General features: G+C 38.3%; 2 protein-coding genes across 2 annotated transcripts; both read left to right on the top strand.

Annotated features, from left to right (window-relative positions):
• The first annotated feature begins 648 nt into the window (after positions 1-648).
• LOC116731586 (leucine-rich repeat and immunoglobulin-like domain-containing nogo receptor-interacting protein 1) lies at positions 649-9,693 on the top strand. The gene is made up of 2 exons (XM_032581413.1): positions 649-1,210; positions 6,238-9,693. Exon 2 carries the CDS (start codon positions 6,250-6,252, stop codon positions 8,077-8,079), a length of 1,830 nt encoding a protein of 609 aa, XP_032437304.1. The 5' UTR covers positions 649-1,210; positions 6,238-6,249; the 3' UTR covers positions 8,080-9,693.
• Positions 9,694-10,743: 1,050 nt separating this feature from the next.
• vps72a (vacuolar protein sorting 72 homolog a) lies at positions 10,744-15,925 on the top strand. Its single transcript, XM_032581717.1, has 6 exons — positions 10,744-11,107; positions 11,758-11,910; positions 12,420-12,540; positions 12,718-12,894; positions 14,381-14,525; positions 14,884-15,925. The coding sequence occupies exons 1-6, from the start codon at positions 10,991-10,993 to the stop codon at positions 15,272-15,274; spliced, it is 1,104 nt and encodes a 367-aa protein (XP_032437608.1). The 5' UTR covers positions 10,744-10,990; the 3' UTR covers positions 15,275-15,925.
• The last annotated feature ends 1,953 nt before the right edge of the window (positions 15,926-17,878 follow it).

Genomic DNA, 17,878 nt, shown 5'->3' with positions numbered 1-17,878 from the left:
TTCTAAGAGGAAATAAATGAACTGCTCTCATTATTTCTCAGCAGATTGGAATATGAATGTGAAAGTCAGGCAAAGCATAATTTCTTTCTCTTAAAAAAACAAAACACAAAAATAAAACAAAGATTGCTTGTCTTTGGCTGCCGCCAGGTCTGCTGACGTCAACAATCAACTTTAAATCTAATTATGTCCACATTTCTTGGTTTTCTTTTGGTTTTCTATGCTTAATGTAAAGCAAAATGACGCTCCAGTAAGTACTTTAATCATACTTAAAGTATGATTAAGTTTAGAATCAAACAATAACACCCCGTCCTGTATCACAATTTTTAAAGCCATTCACCTGTTTTAAGATTTTCCATCTGAGTGCTTCCACTTTAGTTAATATCACAGGATTTACATAGTTTTTTAAATCCGGAGTAAAGATTATATCTTCTAATTTAACAAGATCTTGATTAAAAACTCAAGTGCCTCAATAATTTTGTCTGTGTAAAGATTTGACCCACTGTCCCAAGAGGTCCTCTCTCTTAAATATTAAGCTTTTCGCTTCATTCCACCACCTTCAGTACCACAAAAAAATAAATAAATAAAAATAAAAATGGATCGAACCTATTTAGTGTTGAAAATGATTTATTATAAATTACATGATTAATCTAGATGGATTACTAACTAATAGTGCCGTACCAAAAAGCTCAGATCAACCAGAATGCATTTGCTAAAGCACTATTTTCAATCTGTATCATTTTTGTAAACTTTCTAAAGGTTCTGACGGCTGTCAGGTGTCTGTTGCTCGGACTCTTCTCCATCAGGTGTTGCTTCGACCTCCCAAGCGATGGGCAGACCTGCATCCCGTCATCCAAGAGCCGTGTGTTGGAGGGAGTCCAGCAGCTATTGCATATAATCCCCCTGCACGCTCTCCACATCCACAGCCGGGTTGTTGTTGTTGCCATGAGGACGGCCGAGTCGGAGAGGCAACCGAGCTGCAGCATCACGCTTCCTCGGGAGTTTGCATTCTCACAATGGGGTGTCAGGGAGAGGAGGAGGAAGCTTTCTTGTTGCTCCTTGCGTGTTTGCTCTCCCGAACTGCTTGTTCCACTTGGCTGCGGCGTCTGAATCATCTCTGCTCATATTCACTACAGACAACAACAGCAAGAAAAGAGATTCGCATTTAAAAAGTGAGCGACTAGACTGACAAGCAGTTTGATTTGAAGAAAAGGTGAGTTGCCATGTTTGATTTTTTTTCTTTCCTTTACTCAAAAAAATGATTGTGATTATGTTTGCTAAGTGAGGCAATGTGCCTGTGTTTGAGTTAGAAACTACAGCAACAGTAAAAAAACAAACAAACAAACAAACATATTTTCAAATTGTGTAATGGTTTCTGAGATGTTAAGAGCTGCTGTCATCATCATCATCATCATCATCATCATCATCATCATCATCATCATCATCATCATCAGATGCTTCATCCAAACAACAAACATCATCAAGACTACTCCAGAAAATCTTCCCAGACAAAATAAGCAGCGCAGATTTTAAACTAGATGTATTTGGAAGAAGCAGCATCTCACAAGAAAGAGAAATTTACAGGAGAGGTAAAATGTACGTTATGTCCTTTGAGATGCATTATTGTTTCTGCAAAAGCTGAGAAAAATTTCCCATTCCTCTCATGTCTCTTCTTCCGGTGCGCCCTGTACAGCACTGGAAGTTTTGAGCGGAGCTGCCAACACCGATCACACTTTATGTGTCACTTGTTTTTGCTTCTATCTTTTTTTTTTTTTTCTGGCAGCTTAAAGAGATTTTTACCAGCAAGTCTCACATTTTCTGATGAGCTGAACTCCGTCACACCTGCAGTCAGTTTGCTGTATCTGACGGTTCTGCTTAGCTTTTGAAGAGATTGTTGTTTTCGTGCTCACACGGAATAATCACACTCACAGGCAAGAGGGACAACTCACCGTGTGTGTGACAGAAACTGGGCGTTTTTCCCAGTAACAGATCATCTCAGCTGTTGATCTAAACTCGCATACAATTCTCTACTTATTCCGCCCCCTGCTGGTGGGTTTTGCAACTGCCCAACCATCTACAAATAAATGAATGAAAAGAGTTTAGGAGGATTCAGAGGTTGAGGAAAGAAATGCTAGAACCTCTAACAGGCTTTCCTGATATTACGGCACATATTTATCTGTTATATGATCATAGTTCTAGGAATATTAAAGCCACGATCTCTGCTCCAAACTTCAGCCCCCTGCTATCACCGCATTAATGCGTCTGATACTTTATGACAAGAGGATTATATCCCAGTAACATGAATGGTATTTTTTAAACTCTTGTACTCAGACAATAGGTATTAATGTCTGAATAAAAAAAAAAGTCAACATAGATTTTTTTTTTGCATTGATTGTGGCAAAATGACTTCATGAAGGTAAATAACAGATAAAATACAACTAATACAATACAACTCTTTCCTAACTGTGCTACAACTTGGATTCTCTATATATGTTTATATGTTTTTGAACTGTGACAAAATGTTCTGCTTTTTTAATCTTGACATGCTTAGATTTTTTTTAAAGGTTCTTATTTGTTGAGCAATAAGGGACACTCAGTTTTAAAGGCTTTCATTGGAAAACCCATATAAACAGTCAACATTTAAGGATTTTTTTGTCATAAAAAAATTAAAGATTTCTTCTCTACATCAATAAAACTATAACTTTGTAATATTAGAACCCTGTCTTTACAACTTTAACCAGTAAAATTGTAGTCTGTTACAATAATAATTACACTGAGATCATCCCTGAATTGCATCTGGAGAACTGAAAGATTTTGTTTTTGGAAGACTTAATTTGATTTGTCGTGCAGCTCAGTGATTTTTGACAAAACTGTGAGTAAAGGATCATTATCCAAAAGTCATCACTGTTGGAGAAGATGCAACCACATCTAATTTCAAGCAAGCTCTGCACTGGTGGCATGACAGTGTCTTTGAATAATCTCTGTTAATCTACAGGTTTTTGCTGTAGATTTCACTGGGATAAAAAGTCTCATTCCGAGACTTTTCACACGCAGTTATTATTCTGTACAGGTCAAGAGAAAATATCAAATAATAAATGCATTAACACTTTGTTAAAGTACAACAGTTTCAATACTCAGTATTATTCAGCCCACACTTATCAGTCATGGTAAATCGGATGAAATAAAGGTGAACTTGTAGGAAGGCTGCAAAGGACCGAAAAGATGTTAGTTTTACAAAGGTATCAGTCAGAGCAGAGGCACAAAATGTACAGGATTATACATGGCAATAAGACTAATAATTTGAGAAAAGGACCCAACAGAGACATTACAGAAAGTGGATGTTTCTCCAAACTGGAGGAAAAGACAAGATGGGCTGCTCACAGGCAGACAGCAACATTGACAGAGCTGCAGGAGTTTGAGATGAGAACCTTTTATGTGATAATAATCTCCTGTAATTTGGACTATGAAGAAAGAACTCTTTCTCTGTCGAGTTAAACTTCTCTGCCTGACACCTGAAGTGGGTTTTGGATGAGATAACTCATCGTAATCTGATAGATTTGGAGAAAATTCGCTGGGTAGAACTGCAAACCTTGCCAAGTCAGGAGGCGGGATGTTGATCGATTCCTTGATTGAATGTTGAAATAAAATTAAAAAGTGCTTCAACAAAGTACGAGCTTTGAAATATTTCTTTAATTTTCTTTTATTGTACATAAGTGCTATATTAAATTATGAAAAAGTTACTTTTATGGCCTATTGTTTTTCTAAAATCACAATAATAAGATAATATGCTGAATGTGGTCTACATTTTCAAAGACCACTGCATGTGTAGCGCTCTTCACTGCAACTAAACCTCAATGTTCAATTTTCCTGATGATAAATTAAACAGTTTTTAGAAGAGCTCTAAAGTACATCTACCCCTCTGATAAAACAGTCAGTGTGCTGATTAAATTTTGGAGAAGTGATCTCAGCGTTTGCAGCTAAACCTAAAACTGATATGCTAATTAAGTGCTATAAAAATGCAGAGAACATGGGTTTTGCTTAAATCTCAACCTTTTAAACTAACAAAGCTCTTTGCAATGAATTTCTCAACACTGAGAAATGCCAACGCAAACTCTCAAGCTGCGACATTAGCATATGTGTCACAGATAAATGAGAAAAAACCAAAAAAAGCTCACAAAAGCACTGAAAGATTTGAAGAGATGAAATTATGGCTAAAGAGATGAAACAGAGGCTCGATGTGAAGCCTCCTGTGGTGCCGGTTTACTCTCTTTATCACTCTATGTGCACACATCAAACAAGAGTACACTGGCTTTACAGCCTGCTCTTTGTTTTACTGTTTTCTCTTTCTTATAAATCCTGCAAGAGCTGTCAAGCTAAAATAAAACCGTCCTTTGGACTGCAGCCTCAATCCGTGTTGCTAAGGTTACCTCGCCACCATCAGCTGTAGCAAAAACAATTTAAAAAAAAATCTGCTTTGACTTGAGGCTGTCATTATCTCCCGTCAACACAACACCGAGTATTTAGTGACTTCCTTAGGTCGTCTTTCTCATGTTGAATCCTGGAATTAAAAATAAAAATGCATAATAATATATCTCCGCTTTTCATTTTACTCTTTTTTTCTTCTACTTTTTTTTAACGACAGCTTCTTAAGGACCAGCGGTAAACAGGAAAATTGTTTCAATACCCCTGAGCTGTCCGAGGGTTTCTAAGTGTTAAATTACCTGCGTTCTTCAGGGATTAATTAATTACAAACATAAAATAAGTAACTCTCAGCATGAAGTGCTTTATTTTCTTTATGAATGCGATTTTGACAATCAAAGTAGCAGCTTCCTATAAAATCTTACTGTTGGTACATTCAGGGAAAGATCATGCAGTACTTTGCAGGAGTCTTGAGTTCTTCTTTATTCCTTTACGGTTTGTTTCCTAGGAGACAGACCTGCTTGCAATTTAATAAAGCTGACTTCATAAACACAGTGCTGTGAAATTCACCCCCCATCCTAAATGTTCCCTTCCTTCTTGCCTTTCTGACCGTCTTACGTTTCAGATCATGAACCAAACTTCAGTATTTGATAAAAATAAACAGTTAAAACAAAAGAGTTTTAAATAATGATTAGATATATCAATGGGTAAGAAAGCCTCTTAAAACTGCATGTTTGTAAATTAGTCATTTTAATGTCGTGGAGGAATTTTGGCCGACTCTTCCTTGATTAATTACTTAGATTCAGCAATATTGGCAGCAACAGTTTTAAGGATGAATGACCTTTTCTACATAATACCGCAGCCTCTCTGAAAGATTGAAGCCCCGACAACGTCTCGGCCAATCTATAAGGCTTGATTTTGTTGTTTTGCTTATGTTTTGAATCATTCAGGGCCAGACTTGCACTTGTACTTTGGGTCTTTTTCTTGCAGCATAAACCGAATCTGGTTGAGCAGAAGGTCACAAGCTGATGTCCGCACATATTCCTTCAGGATTTCTGCCATCAAATATGAACGAGATCCTGAAACAGCAAAACACCCCCTGATCATCATACTGCAACTACCATGCTTGTCTGTTGGAGTGACTTTTTTATCTTTAAATGATGTGTTTGTTTTACATCAGATATAACAGGATGCCTTCCTCCCCCTGTTTATTTCGTCAGTTCACAGAATATTAGCCAAGATCTTCACTATATTTTTGTTAAACGTAAGATGGGATGGGTGAGTCAGATTATATTTTCACATAATGTTTTGGGTGGTTTGGATAGCATGTTTAGTTTAATAATTAAAATCATCATTTTAAAATGTTTTTATGTTTTATTTTTGCAGCTATATTTGTTTTATGTAAAATTAGTTTGATGATTTAAAACAGAAGTGTGACATTTACTGTGACAAAAAAGCAGAAGCACAAGAAATCCATAAGGTGACAAGTATTTTTTCCACAGCTTTGTAGGTCTTCAAGAAAAATCTGAATTGACTGTAATCCCTATTTAGTGTAAAAAGTTAGTTGTTAGAGATTAAAGATTAGTGTCATGCTTAAATATACTAGAGAAATTGTGGAAATTTAGAAGGAAATAAACTTAGTGACCCTTATTTACATCTCTTTTACATCAAAACCATTCAGAATAATAAAAATTCCCCCTTTTAGTCAAGATGAAATTATTGATATCTAGTTTTTAACACCTCAAAGGGTGTTAATAGAAGATGTATTTTCATTCTGACATGTACTAAACAGGTGTCACTGTTTTTTCCTCTCACATACAGGCAGGTCTCCAGATGTTTAAGGGGACTGCAGCCCACCTGTGTTTGTACTGGAGGGCTGTGTACCTGCTGGCTGCAGGGGTGGCGCTACCGTCCGAATCCCTCTGGCTGTGTCCACCATCCTGTCGCTGCAACGCCGCTGCTCTGGAGGCAAACTGCTCCGGCGCTCAGCTCAGTGCCGTGCCTGACGGTCTCCCCCAAGATGCCGAGCTGCTCAACCTGACCCACAACACGATCAAGACTCTGGTGAATCAGCAGTTTCATAAACTAACTCAACTTTTACACCTCGATTTAAGTGACAATCTATTGGCGCTGATTGAAGTGGAAGCCTTCCTTGGCCTGCAGAATCTGCTCACGCTGCGTCTTTCTCGCAATCACCTCAGGATCATCTCCGTGGGAGTGTTTGCTGGTTTGACGAACTTGCAGTTGCTAGATATAAGCAGCAATAAAATTCTTGTCCTCTTAGACTTTACCTTCACAGACTTAGGATCTCTGCAGGTTTTTCTAGCAGACAATAACGACTTTGTTTTTATCTCTAATCAAGCCTTCGCCGGGCTGAGTGGCCTACAGAGGCTGGATCTTGACGGCTCTAACCTCACTGTTGTGCCAACCGAGGCGCTCACTCAGCTGATTGTGTTAAAAAGCCTTCACATTCACCAGCTGGACCTCAACTTGCTGCCAAACTACTCTTTCTACCCCCTGCTGCACCTAAAGGAGCTCGTCGTTGCACATTTCCCCAGGCTGGAGACTCTGTCAGGAAACAGTCTCTTCGGCCTCAATCTTACATCCTTATCCATCAAGCACTGCAACCTTAAAGAGGTGCCATACACTGCTTTGCATCACCTTGTTTACCTCGTGTCCATTGACCTTTCTTTCAACCCTATAACCCACATCCATGGGAACCTGCTTGGAGACTTACTCCGGCTCCAAGAGTTTCATCTCGTCGGTGGCTCGCTGGCAAGCATCGAAACTGGAGCATTTAAAGGTTTGGGATATTTAAGTGTGCTGAATGTTTCACGAAATCTTCTCACTACTCTCGAGGCAGGGTCTTTCCATTCAGTGGTCACCTTAAAAAGCCTGGGGCTCGACAACAACCCCCTCGCTTGTGACTGCCGCCTGCTTTGGGTGGCTCGAAGGCGGCTGTATGTGAACTTTGGTGGGTGTCTGCCGACCTGCATGACTTCCACCCAGCTGCAGGGCTGGAATTTTCTGGAGTTCTCCGAGGACGAACTACCGAGCCTGCTCACCTGCCGGCAGGCTCGGATTGTGGACCAGAGGCCTCAAGATGTGAGAGTGAGTCAAGGACACTCTGTGGTGTTTTACTGCAGCTCGGAAGGTGACCCCCAGCCATCTGTCAGCTGGCTTAATCCCCAGCTAAGGCAGGTTTCACCTGTTGGCAGGATACGGGCCCTCTCCAACGGCTCCCTGGAGGTGCGCTACGCTCAGCCACATGATAGCGGCACTTATATCTGCGTGGCATCCAATGCAGCGGGAAATGAAAGCCTGCGCGTCAGCCTTCATGTCCAAGCCTTGCCATCATCTCCTAAAAAACGCTATCGTCTTAAAGGCTGGCCTGCCTTTCCTTCCTCTCCCCCTGGAGTGGATGGAGATGAGAAGCTCCCGTTTGATGTGAAGACTCTTCTGATAGCAGCAACGATCGGATTCGTCTCATTCTTCGGCTCAGTGTCCGTGTGCTTCGTTTTCATGTTCTTCTGGAGCAAAGGAAAGGGGCAAATCAAGCACACGGCAACGATCGCCTACGTGCCACGCAGCGCCATGTCCAACAGCAACACAGGGACGTCAAACTACATGGAGACGAGCAGGTTCACCATGAAACTCTTATGAGTCCGTTTGATAAACCGGAAAAAATGTTTTTCATAAGGTGTGGCAGGATGAGAAGAAATAAAATGCGTTTGACTATTTGAAATGTTTGGATTTAATGTAAGAAATTATTACCTTTTACTGACTGCTATGTACTTTTAGCAGTGCCTGACAACTTTAATGAATCAGAGCATGACATATTACACACATTGTGAGGATTTTAAGTTGAGTTTCCAACAAAATCTATATTGACAAGGATTCTTTTTGTTCTTGTTTCCTCTTGGAAAAGAAAAACACTGCATGCCATTAAAAACCTAGCAGCACTGACAGGGAATAAATAAAATGTGGAAAGATTAAGACATAAAAACAAAAGATGTGTCAATCAGATTTTTTTCTGGCTGATACTTATTTCTGGTTTACTTTCAGCTGCCTGTCCTGATTTTTGTCAGATTATGTCTGATTTTGAAGACAGTTTTTTTCTCTCATTATTTCTGTCATTTAGCCAGTAGACATCATTTTCGTCATTCTAACTGACCTAAAACAAACAAAGTTTGGTCTGATTTAACTCCAGACAGTGAGACAGAAAATAGTCTTTTTACTCAGAGTAAGTAAACTTCTGGTTTCAGCTGTTAAAGAGCCACTTTAATTGATTCTCAGGTATCGCTGGATCCTGCAGTTTGTGTATTTTATGCAAATACTGTAAAATGAATAGCAAGTCTTTTAATGGATCCTTTACTGTTTAAGTTAATTATAATGCTGATTAACTTTTCATCCAAACTCCATGACTTCTGTTTGTAAGAATATGCCATAAAACAGATGTGGATTTGTCTTAGCTGCCTTTAAAAATGGGAAACACAGGGAAACATGTCATTCAAATGAGCCACTTTTGTTAATATTAATAAGTCAGGAAAATGGCTACAAAACTGTGCCTAATCTTACAAATACCTCCAGTCAAAGTTAAACATTTAGAACTGGAACTGTGAAATGGTGCTGGAGAAAGAGAGAAATTTGTTTTAAGGCTTTTCACACATGTTTACCATTTACCAAATAAATATATAAACTGTCAAAGAAAGAAAGATTAACTAATACAATGGCTTGCTAACTTGTGTTTTTGCTTGCTCTTTAAAGGAGGAGTATAATGGCCAATTATGTAACTTGTGATTCTTTTTAGACCTTGGATAAAATGCCAACAGGGATCCTGGCCTTATATTAAGGTTATGGTATTTCTCAATGATTACGGTTTGTTTTATTAATATTGTCACATGCATTGTACATTATTCAACATGTTTATGGAACAATGTTTCTTTTAAATACCGGAGGGCTGCATGAATTGAAATGATTATTCACTGAAAAATATTGATTTGGGTCTCTTTCCACCGATGGACATTTGAGTTTCAGAGTGAGTACTGTGGGAAAGAAGACGTTGTTTTGCTCAGCATCCAAAGGGTAGACAATCGGTTCTGAGCTTACAACTTTCAATTTCTGCTCCCATGTTTAGGACATGTTTTACTACAGCAGTAATCAGAGGCGTCCACCAGAGAGTGGAGCTAGCTCCACATGCTGTGAACACAGAAACACTCCTTTAACGACACACATGTGTTTGTGAAAATAAAATAAACGACTGCTTTTAACAACTGACTGGTGATGCTTTTCATTTACTATCACAACCACAGCCCATGTTCCCGGCAGCTTTTGTTTCTCTGATGTTGGAAAAGTGATGTTGTTGCCATGACAATACAGTAACTCTGACAGTGTCAAGCAAGGGGCTTAGAGAGAAGAAGCAAGTTGTTTCCAGAGTAACGTTCAACAGAGGCCTCCAGTACAGTAGAGCTAAAAAAAAAAAAAAAAAGCATCTTGCAGTGAAGGTTGAATGAACACTAAATATTATAAAAATGTTCAATTTTTATTTTAACACTTTAATAAAATAGTATTTTGCACTGAAGGTTTTGGAGTTAAGTACAATAAATAGGTAAATAAATCTCAGATAGCGATATTTTTAAACTTCTGGATACCATGGGGTTTGATTTAAATAGGTAACCTGCTGCGCAAGCTTCTTTTTAAGTTACAAAGAACTGCAAAAATTCAAATGGAATAAAACGTTATTATTATTATTTTTCTTTTGATATTCAAAGCCACAGTGACTTTATTTATTACCTTTACTAAGGTAATAAAGGGAATCAATCAATTTGAAACTATTGCATTTACATTTTCAGATTGTTTTAGGTGCAACGCAACGTCAGAACAGTCCCATTCAATAAATTAGAACGTTATTGAAAGGTATATATTTACTTCAATAATTATTTTACTAAATGAAACATTATATATAGATTAATTACACACAATCTGACGACTTTAAGTCTTTATTTTTGCCTATTATAGTATATTAGCGGATGATTGTCCGCTAATATACGAAAACAGTATTTAAGATATACGAGATATTTATAGCACATTTATATTTACTATGATAAGGACATATAAAGACATGCAAACTTTCCACTAAAAAGTATGCTTACTAACTGCTTAGAAGTTTTATCTTATTTTAATTTTTTTTTATGTTATTATTTGACAAACGAACCTCATCCATCAACCTGTGGCGCATATTCTAATATTTTGAATTAGAAAATAAATCAGCAAGGTCCAAAGTTCCTTTATTTTGAAGACCCATTGATCCGGTAGGCCTGACGTACGCAGCGTGTCCCGGAAGTAAAACTTTTCTGCTACTACGGTTGGGGTTAGCAGTTAGCACCCTGTTCGATAGAGCTTTTCTAATGAATAAATCGTAATTTGCCTATTTGGTGAGGTGGACGTAGGGTGGTAGTATATTATAAAATAAACATGGTAACAAAAATATTAATTTAGTTTATCAAAGCAAAACGAGCACACATTAACGAGCAGCACAAACAGAAGCTAAGGCCGGTTAGCATTGCTCGGAGCTATGAGCCTGGCAGTTGGACGCGAACCGAGGAAGACTGCGGGGAACCGCATGTCCAAACTTCTGGACGCTGAAGAAGAGGATGAGTTTTACAAAACGACATACGGAGGCTTCAACGATGTAAGCAATTACACTGAAAAAAAAAAAAGATAAATACCTCATAGTTTAGAACTACCCAGATACGGAAAGTAAACATCTAACTGAGGCATTTTGAAATAGTTTGTATTTTAAACAAATGCAACTAAATTTGCTTCCTTCCTATATGAGAGTGTAAGAGACTATAGGTAAAGCATAAATAAATTGATTCATAGCGTGTATATATTGTTTGGGATATTTCTTATATGTTTTTATTTGTAAAAATCCACCCCCAAAAACATTTATTTACACAGACGATTGAGACAGACATGTTTAAACAGATATGCAAAATGGAGCATAAAAACATGCACGTATCAATTTAAACTAGTTTTGAGCCTCATGAATGTATGAAGATAGTTAATAATTTACTTGTACATAAAGGTATAGCTCAGATATCAGTATTTAAACAATAATGCTTTTCAGCCTGCATGTATGAATCTGAGTTGTTTATTGAACATCTGTTGTTTCTTCATTTGCTGATCATTCATTCAACATTACTTTTGACCACATTTTAATCGTGTCATCGCCTTAAACCTTGGAGCAGCTTAACTAACCTGAATGAGAAATATATTTTTAAAATTCTCATCATTACTTCTCATCATGTTATCTGAACGGCTCCGTTTGTTTGCTCTCAGGAATCGGGAGATGATGAATATCACGGAGAGCACTCGGACACAGAGGATGAGGTGGACAGCGACTTCGATATCGACGAGGGCGAGGAGCCTGACAGCGACCAGGAGGAAGATGCTCCTCGGAGGAAGAGTCGGGTTGTCACAAAAGCTTATAAGGTATTTTAGAAGCTTTCAGCATTAAGCCTTGTAAGTCATTTAAGTTGGTTACAAATTAAACATTCTGAAAGCATTTTTAAAACAAACATTTTTACGAGCACTAACATAGTCTAAAAGAGTGACTTGAATATAAAAACAGACTTTTTGCCTTGTGAATATGTGTTGACACAGCGGCTCATATGATTAATTAAATTAACTATAATTTCATTGTGGTGTATCACAAATGACATTCCACCAAATGTTACAGCATCTCTTTGGGATCTTTAACAGATTGCTGTGAAAAAATAGGAGTATATATTAAACAGGCACTAGTGCAACAAAATGAGGAGCCTGCTTTAGGTCAGGATTTTAACAGCATGGCGCATATGCTACTATCAGCCATCACTATCATGTGCAGGGCCATCTTCTCTACTATATACTGGTGAAACCCCAAGCAGACATGCAGCGTGTTCTGTTTTACGCCTGGGTGTTAGTAATCAGTATGGTATATATTTTATATTTATTCCAAGGAGCCTATAAAGGTGGCAAAACCCAAACCTAAAAAACCCAACGAGGAGCAGAAGAGGACAGAGAAAACCAAAGTGGAGCTCAAAAGAAGGATTCCTCAAGAATTTCACGATTTTGCTGAATGTAAGTTGCAAAAATTGTTTTCTTCCCCTCAAATTATGTTTAATGGTCCAAGTTATTTTAGTAAATAATCCTAGTAAGTAATCATTCTGCAAATAATTATAATAAGCACATGATTATTGTATGAGGATTGGGTCAGTTTTGGGTTTGTAATGAAATGATGTCTCTGCTGTGCTGTAGCTCGGAAGTCTGTGAGACAGTCCACCAGTGAACACACCAGGAAGACCAACCTTCGCCTACAGGAGCGTCAGGATGCTCCTAGGAGACGGAGAGGCGCTCACCGGGACCGACCTTTGACCCAGGAGGAGCTGCTGGCAGAGGCTAAAATCACAGCTGAGGTCAACATTCGGTCTCTGGGTGAGAACCTTTTCAACAACTCTGTATTTCCTGTTGTGTATTGAGAGAACGGGTGACGAAACTCTGCAGGAGCAGCAATACGAATAGATGAAAGTAATGACAGGAGACATGCTGCTTAATAAATTATATTGAAATATTCCTTTGGGTCTTGCATTGAAGCAAATGCTCCATGTGCATCTCAATAAATGAGAATTTATCCATCCATCCATTTTCTTCCACTTTATCCGGGGTTGGGCCGCGGTGGTAGCAACTTAAGAAGGGAGGCCCAGACTTTCCTCTCCCCAGCCACTTGCTGAAAGTCCTGAACTCCTGGACTTTCAGTTAAATGAGCATTTAATTGAAAGTAAATTTCTTCCAGTAATTAACTTTAAAAAGTGAAATTCCTACAGATTTATGACACACAAAGTGATATAAACTTAAAGTGTTTACTTCTGTTAATTTTGATGGTTATCGTTTTCAGGTGACGAAAATTTTAAATTCAGTACCTTCCCGACTGGAAATGAAGTGGAACAAAAAGAATATGATCCAACAAAAAGGATAATAGTAGTTCTTGAATAAAACAAAACAAATAAAAGGTCTTCCATCTCCTCTGGACTTTTGTAAAAGAAAATATTCAAAATGCTATGCTGAAATTAACTTTTTTTTTTTCTTCTGAAAATAGTCCCTTGGACCACTGAGCAACAGTTTGGTCCTTTTTCTCATTAGCTCATGTTGTTGTCTGTTTCATGTCTGGCTCAATGAGAAATGGGCCGGTTGTAGTCCATGCTCTAGATACGCTGTTGTGGTTGCTTTTAACGTAACAACAGTTCAGCCTGGTGAATTTCCCCCGGACTCTTGAGTTGGCTTTGTTTCACAGTCCTCTTAAGCTCGCTGCTATCCCTGTTTGTGATGTATATTTATTATTAATGAAATGTTTTTCTTCCACCCAACTTTCCATTGATATTCTTGGACACATCACTTTGAATAGCTAGCTTCTCTAGGACTGTTTTAGGACATCGGTGATCGTTTGAGTGCTGATATGACGACTGTCAAGTGACCTCTGTTTGTGTACTGAATTTCTGCAGAGCTTTTATTTTTTATTTTTTTATAAAGTCTAAACTTAAATCAAAATGTTATAAAATCCTAAATAACCTTTGGGTTATAAATGTGTATATTTTTCAGTTAAATGATGTTTAGCTGTAAACCATAATTATCAAAATTAAGAGATAGAATATATGTTGAATCTATAAGATGTACTGGCTCTACTTCTTGATTTACTGACAAAAACTATTAAGTTACATTTAATTTTACTTTGGGATCCGTAACTTATTTTTGAATTGAATTTACTGTTCTAAGTTTCTAAGATTTACATGGATTTACATTAACAAACATATTTTGTAAATGTTTGTTGTGCTTTTTATTAAGTCAATAAAATGGTGTATTCTCATTTTCTCAGGCCTTTTGCCTACAATCCGAATCCTAAAGTGTTTCCGGTTTCTCTTTGTAGAGAACTACGAGCGTCTGGAAGCAGACAAGAAGAAACAGGTCCATAAGAAGCGTCGCTTCGAGGGGCCGACCATCCGCTACCAATCGGTCCTGATGCCCCTGGTCTCTCACTCGCTCCTTAAAGAAGAAAATGTCGACGTGGAGGGGTAAGTGTGGCCACCAGTTTGACTCTGACGACCTCTAAAGTGGATTTGCAGACATAAAGGCGACTCCTTTTTAATATTTGCATTTTGTTGTCTGCATCAAGTATAATTTGCTCCATAAATATTTAATCTCCTCTAGATTAACGTATGCCAAAACATTATATCATGTTTAGCTGTTATGCAATTTAGTAAGAAGATTTATTACATTTTTTATTTTTTTATTTTTAAATCTCCTGTAGAGGTATCTGTTGGGATTTCATCAAAGCAAGAGATAAAAAAAAAATAAATTTAAGTAAATCCTGGTCTTTATAAATAAAGTGCATACAGCAATTATTGATTGTCATAATCTCGTTTTCCACAGGCTGGATCAGGATGTCTCTCAGACGGCACCGCAGATTCCCACCACGCCGTCCCAGCAGCCCACCGGAGGACTGTGCTCCCGGACTTACATAACGTTCAGCGACGACGAAGCCTTCGAGGCGACCTTCCCTCCCGCCGCTCAGCCCTGCCGTCAGATTCCCGTTCAGGAGATCTGCCCCGTCACGCACAAGGCGGCGCTGTACCGGGACCCGGTCACGGACATTCCCTACGCCAACGCGCGAGCCTTCCGCATCATCCGAGAGGCGTACCGCAAATACGTGGCAGCTCACGGATTTCCGAGCAGCTCAGCGGGAAGCGCGGGAGGCGACTCCTCTTCCATGAAGGGAATCCGTCAGAAAATGGTCGTCAAGCAAAGTGGATTTACCACATAGAGTAATTGTTTTACTCTCAGTTGGTTTAAAGTTTGTTTTCTATTTGGAAGTCAGCGGATGTTTTGTGTCTGAGCAGAATTTAAACTGTCTACACACGATGGCTGGATCGAAGCACGACTTTGACTCAATAAAGTTGTTGCTTTTTTCTCCACTCTGCAAGAGTTACCTTAACGGGTCTCTGTGGGAAAAGTACATTTCATTGATATTATTCAGGGACAAGCGGCTAAGAACAGCGCAGAGTACCAACAGAGTTTGGAATAGTCTGGAATTTTATTGAATTGTTTTCAGCCTTTAGATATGTATGAAAAAATACATGTACTTCCAGACTTTATTCCCTATTCTGTGTATTTCATTCTAGCTTTGTGTCTTTCTTGTTTGCTCATCTCCATCGTTTCTTATTTGTGTTCTTCCTTGCATCTCTTTTCTTCTTGCATTCCTTGTATCTTTCTTACTTCCTTCCTTGCTGCCTTTGGAAAGCTCAGTCTGGAAAAGTCTAGAATTTTTACAAGAAAATGTGATTTCAGTTTGTTTTCATAAATTTCAATTTCATTTGTCTGTTCGACTTAAAATTTCACCTTTTTTTTACATGTAACTATTTTGTACCTTCTATAAGTGGGATAACTGAGAAATAATAAATAGTTGAAACTGTGATTTAATTGATTTTCTTTGAATGAATTTGGATGTGCACGTTTAACGGTTTTGATCTTAAGTTAAATTTGTTTCATTGACTTTTTTCATTTACTTGACTATGCTTTATACTGGTTAGCACTGGTTTCTTAAAACAAAAAGGTCCTGGGTTCAAATCCAGAGTTTTCGTGTTCTCTCGAGGTTCTCCGGCTTCCTCTCTCAGTCTGAGAACATGACAGGTTAACTGATCTCCAAATTAGCCTTGGCTCACAGTGCGTGTATGTATGTTTTTTGTCCTGTATGTCTCGTGTTGCCCTGTGATGGACTGACAATAAGAAATAGTAACAGTTCTCCATCTTCCTACCATCCGAGACCACGCAGGATCTGGATGAAAAAAAGAATCACGACATGTAAACACCTTGCAGAGTTTTTTTCTCAGCCTTCTGTGTCAAGACAAACATATTTGCGATCTACAGCAAGCATATGAATGCCTAAGTTCCTCCAGTTCTATGTAAACAGCGGATTGGAAATATGTTTAGAGCTTAACGCTAAAGCAGATCTGAACAAATACGGTGTAACAGCTGGAAGAACTATAATGAAACACCTAACAAACATGCTATCAGTTGTTTGAATTACGCTTCTTCAAACAATTTATTCTGCAGTTTGTGGCTGAAGTCAGCCAGTCTTCCAACTAAAACCCTGGAAAGTGTTTATTTTTAAAATGAGTCTGAAATGAAAGCAAAGCCGACGTTTAGGAACATTGGAATGGTTTCCGCAGGATATTCACGGATTCCTTAAACATGCATGAACAAAATCAAGACAGGAATGTTTTTGATAAGGAGATAAATCTGTAACATGCTATAAAGCTCAAAAGAAGTTGATTTTACATAATACCTCCCCTTTAAAGATATGAGGATAATACTGTTTGCGATGTTTATACCTTTCTTCTTTCTGAACGTTTCAGCGTGATAGGAAAACATTTTTCATTAAAGTCTAACCGCTCACTGTATTGCCCCGCAGAACTCTGCATTTAAATGAAGCAGACAGCGAGCAAACATTTTCAAAATGTGCTTGCTTTATGGTTAATAGCAGATAATTGCCTGAGCTTCAGTCCTGAACAATAGAGCTGTGCTGATCCCTCAGGGGCTTCACATTAGCTTTTCTATTTTTGCTCTCAGTGTACAGCGACCGAGCAAGAAGGTTTCCCCTCAGCATGATTTCAGAACTGTTTCACCTTTGACCTCTCATGTCCTGACCAAGAATCACTCCAGCAGCTTTTTGACCATCTAGACCAGCTCTAGCCTTCAGAGAAAGTTGGTCTTGAGTATTCTGTACTCTTCTTTCTTTTTGTATCAGAGAGAAATGGTAACTTTTCTTGAAGTGTTCATTAGTCCCGAACTGATGCTGCTGTCAAAATCATCAGAATCCACTTTTAACTGTTTTTATGATGACTTAATTTTGGATTAAGTTAAACATCTGCTGTGGATTTTACACTCTCATTACAAGCTTTGCAAGAGCGAGACCTCCGCAATGATTAAATAAAGATTATAGAGATTACAAACTTGTAGAAAGACTCTAGCTCTGGAAATGAAGAGGTTTGCTTTTTGGCTAACCAGGCAGGCAGTTTGATCATTATGTCATTATTTATTTGATATTTTTATTAGATATTTTTATTTACAGCCATCCTGGTGTAAATTTGCTGCTATGTTCGGGGTGTCTTGTTGAAAACCTAACTTTGGCCAGACTCGTTCTGTCAGACAGAAGACTTCACATTTGATTCATCACAAATCCTCCACCTGTATGCTTTACAGTTTGCATGGTGTGTTTTTCATATTGCTAAATGTTTTTAGATTTACTTTCATCACTCCGAGGAATCTTGTTTCAGCTTTACAAAGGAAAACAATGCCAGTTTTTGTTACTAGATTCTTCTCAGAGAGACAAGGCTGCTGTTCTTTTTTTTTTTTTTGTTGCATTGCC

This window comes from Xiphophorus hellerii, chromosome 13 (genome assembly GCF_003331165.1).
Source record: "Xiphophorus hellerii strain 12219 chromosome 13, Xiphophorus_hellerii-4.1, whole genome shotgun sequence".
NCBI classification, from domain to species: Eukaryota; Metazoa; Chordata; class Actinopteri; order Cyprinodontiformes; family Poeciliidae; genus Xiphophorus; species Xiphophorus hellerii.
Note: the sequence above shows the minus strand (reverse complement) of the source record. Positions and strands in the feature narration are given on the sequence as shown.

What these genes read in the sequence shown, in the direction of transcription:
- LOC116731586 (XM_032581413.1), top strand. Translation starts at nt 6,250, where the DNA reads ATGTTTAAGGGGACTGCAGCCCACCTGTGTTTGTACTGGAGGGCTGTG.
- vps72a (XM_032581717.1), top strand. Translation starts at nt 10,991, where the DNA reads ATGAGCCTGGCAGTTGGACGCGAACCGAGGAAGACTGCGGGGAACCGC. An exon ending in GGTCAACATTCGGTCTCTGG is followed by an intron (nt 12,895 to 14,380) that starts GTGAGAACCTTT and finishes TTCTCTTTGTAG; the next exon opens with AGAACTACGAGCGTCTGGAA. An exon ending in GAAAATGTCGACGTGGAGGG is followed by an intron (nt 14,526 to 14,883) that starts GTAAGTGTGGCC and finishes CGTTTTCCACAG; the next exon opens with GCTGGATCAGGATGTCTCTC.